This window comes from Penaeus vannamei, chromosome 30, assembly GCF_042767895.1.
Source record: "Penaeus vannamei isolate JL-2024 chromosome 30, ASM4276789v1, whole genome shotgun sequence".
Classification (NCBI taxonomy): Eukaryota; Metazoa; Arthropoda; class Malacostraca; order Decapoda; family Penaeidae; genus Penaeus; species Penaeus vannamei.
Genome location: NC_091578.1, coordinates 19,263,893 through 19,266,392, shown reverse-complemented (window position 1 = coordinate 19,266,392; position 2,500 = coordinate 19,263,893). Strand labels below are relative to the sequence as shown.

The 2,500-nt window shown below is 36.5% G+C and overlaps 1 protein-coding gene across 1 annotated transcript in view; it reads left to right on the top strand.

The window, feature by feature from the left end:
* Positions 1-2,500, top strand: part of LOC113802483 (zinc finger and SCAN domain-containing protein 2) — a 52,286-nt gene that overhangs the window by 24,056 nt on the left and 25,730 nt on the right. The window contains exons 3-4 of the mRNA XM_070143343.1: positions 235-882; positions 1,083-1,304. Coding sequence (XP_069999444.1) covers positions 235-882; positions 1,083-1,304 — 870 coding nt within the window. The remainder of the gene's footprint in view (positions 1-234; positions 883-1,082; positions 1,305-2,500) is intronic.

Sequence of the window (2,500 nt, the reverse complement as noted above, 5' to 3'; positions counted from 1 at the left end):
TTGATTGTGACAAAGCTTAAGGGATCCTTGGAAAGTTCATTGTAAGATTATATGTCCCATTGTATTGCTTAACAAGTTTTTGGCATTATTTTGGGTACATAATATGTATTGTGTTCTGTGAATTCCATATCACTTTTACTTATTTTTTTTTTCTTATCAAACAGTACACCAGTTTGAAGTACATCTATTGACTATATGATTTTCTATCGTTTACATCCACTTTACTTATTGCAGGAAAGATATACAGATGTTACTGTGACCTGTGAAGGCAAATTCTACTCAGTACATAAACTTGTTCTTTCAACGTGTAGTGACTATTTCCTAAAAATGTTTGAAAGAACACCGTGCAAACACCCAATTATTGTGCTTAAAGATATTCATTGTAAAGAAATAGAAGCTCTCCTCAATTATATGTATGATGGAGTTGTGAGTGTGGCACAGAATGATTTGTCACAGCTTATAAAAGCAGCAGAGCTATTGCAAATAAAAGGCTTAGCAGTACCTGATGAACCCCCCGGGTCCTCAAGCAGAAAAACTCAGAATGCAAGGAATTCAACAGATAATAGAATAAGCCCAAATCCCAAACGCCACAAACGAGATCAAGGAGAGACCCAAAATACACTGCAATCCTCACCAAAGTTACCTTTCCATCAAGAAAAAGGTCAGACACAAGATACTTCACTGTCACCAAGACTACCAAATAAGTCAGAACAAGCTGGAGATATAGAAAATCCCATAGCAAGTGAAGGACAAGAATATCAAGCATGCCAAAGACAAGAACAGGCTGAGGATGCATATCCTAACCATGAGATACACCTCCATGATAACCAAGGAGTTGAGCAACACCATATTGTAAAAGATTCTCCTAATTCAGATGCTGAGGTAATTTATCTTATTCTACAATCTACATTTTTTATAAAAAAATCTTTTATAAAAGAAATACAGCATCTTGAATATATTCTTATATCATTTTACTAGTATTTCATCTTGTTGACAAATTTAATCTTATATTGCATTTATATTATGTAAGAGAAATTATTTATGAAGATGATTTTCAGATGGATGTTTTTTCATATTTTCAGATCATAGTTGATGAGACTCTGATTAAGGAAGAAATTTTGGATAGCAGTAATGAGGGTGATATCCCGGACCCAGGCCTTGAATACAATAGTATAGGTCCAGAATTAGGGCCAGATAGTGGAGAAGGCATGGAAGATAATATGAATCTGGATTTGGCAGCATCTTTTGACCACTCTGATGGACACACCTATAATTCTCAAGCAGGGCCTTCAGGATTGCAGGGGGTAAGTTTTATGGTTTAAATGAAAGTAATTTTGGATAGTCCATAGACTGTAGACCTGCAATCTAGAATATGTTTTCTCTTGCTGGGTAATTTTGCTTGCTACTTCTTCCTTTGTACTGTGTACTAGGCATTTTACCTTTACTTAGTTCTTCATTTGTTATGTTGCAAGATTCTTATATATGGTAATGAACATTTTCCAAAATATGTTTTCTCTTTTTCAATTAAAAGGTTACATAGGTCAAGTACTCAAAAGATTAACTCGGATGTCCAACTAAGCCTTCTGACCACGACCTAGTACTTATATACTGCCTGACTGTCATGCAAAGGAGGTACAACAGCAACTTGAAATATCACTTGATCAACTTGTGACTGGCTTAATAAGATGTTGCCACCATGTCACTAATGTCTGCTCCCTTCCTGACATTATAGTCAACTACTGCCTTGGGTTAGGTCCTCTCGAGATCACTTCAGGACAAAACGACTTCCTCATTCACATAGACTGGTACCAGGCTTCTTATCCAACCACTGAAAGGCAAGCATGGTTGTCTTGATGTTTTGATAATCCACATTAGTTCAAGTCTTCACGGTTAAGTTGTGTGGCAAAAATTACATGAGCTAATGGTATTCATCAAGTTTGAATACCAAGATTACAGGCAATGGAAAATGGCAGGCAAACTATACTAGTTTTGGTATGCAACTCAAAGCATTTTCAGTAAAGGTTTGTAGAGTCTGTCAAGTCAGTGACCACCTTCATGGATGCAGAACTCTCATCCTTCGTGTGACCTACATAAATTCATACAGTGCAGGTGGAAAAAAAACAGTACTCATTATATTGAAAGATATAATAAATGAAATAACTAGGGGCATCATTTCAGCTTTTTCTTGGGGTGGAGTTCAAGTTTGGCAAGCGAAGTGAGTGCAGTCAATTTCTGGGCCACCTTTAGCCTTTAACCCCCCCCTGATTTATTTGTGCATTTATTTATTTATTTTTAATATTTTTTTTTATGAGCTATTCTAGAAGCATTTGTATGCTACACCTAGAGCTATAAAGGCATAATTTAGGGGGAAAATTGTTGAAGGTGTGGCCATTGGGGGGGGTGGGCAAGTCAGACCTTGATGGGGACAATCAGAGTCTTGGGTGGGCAATTGGCCTCCATAATGTGCTTTTATTTTCTACACAATTTTTTTTCACAAAAT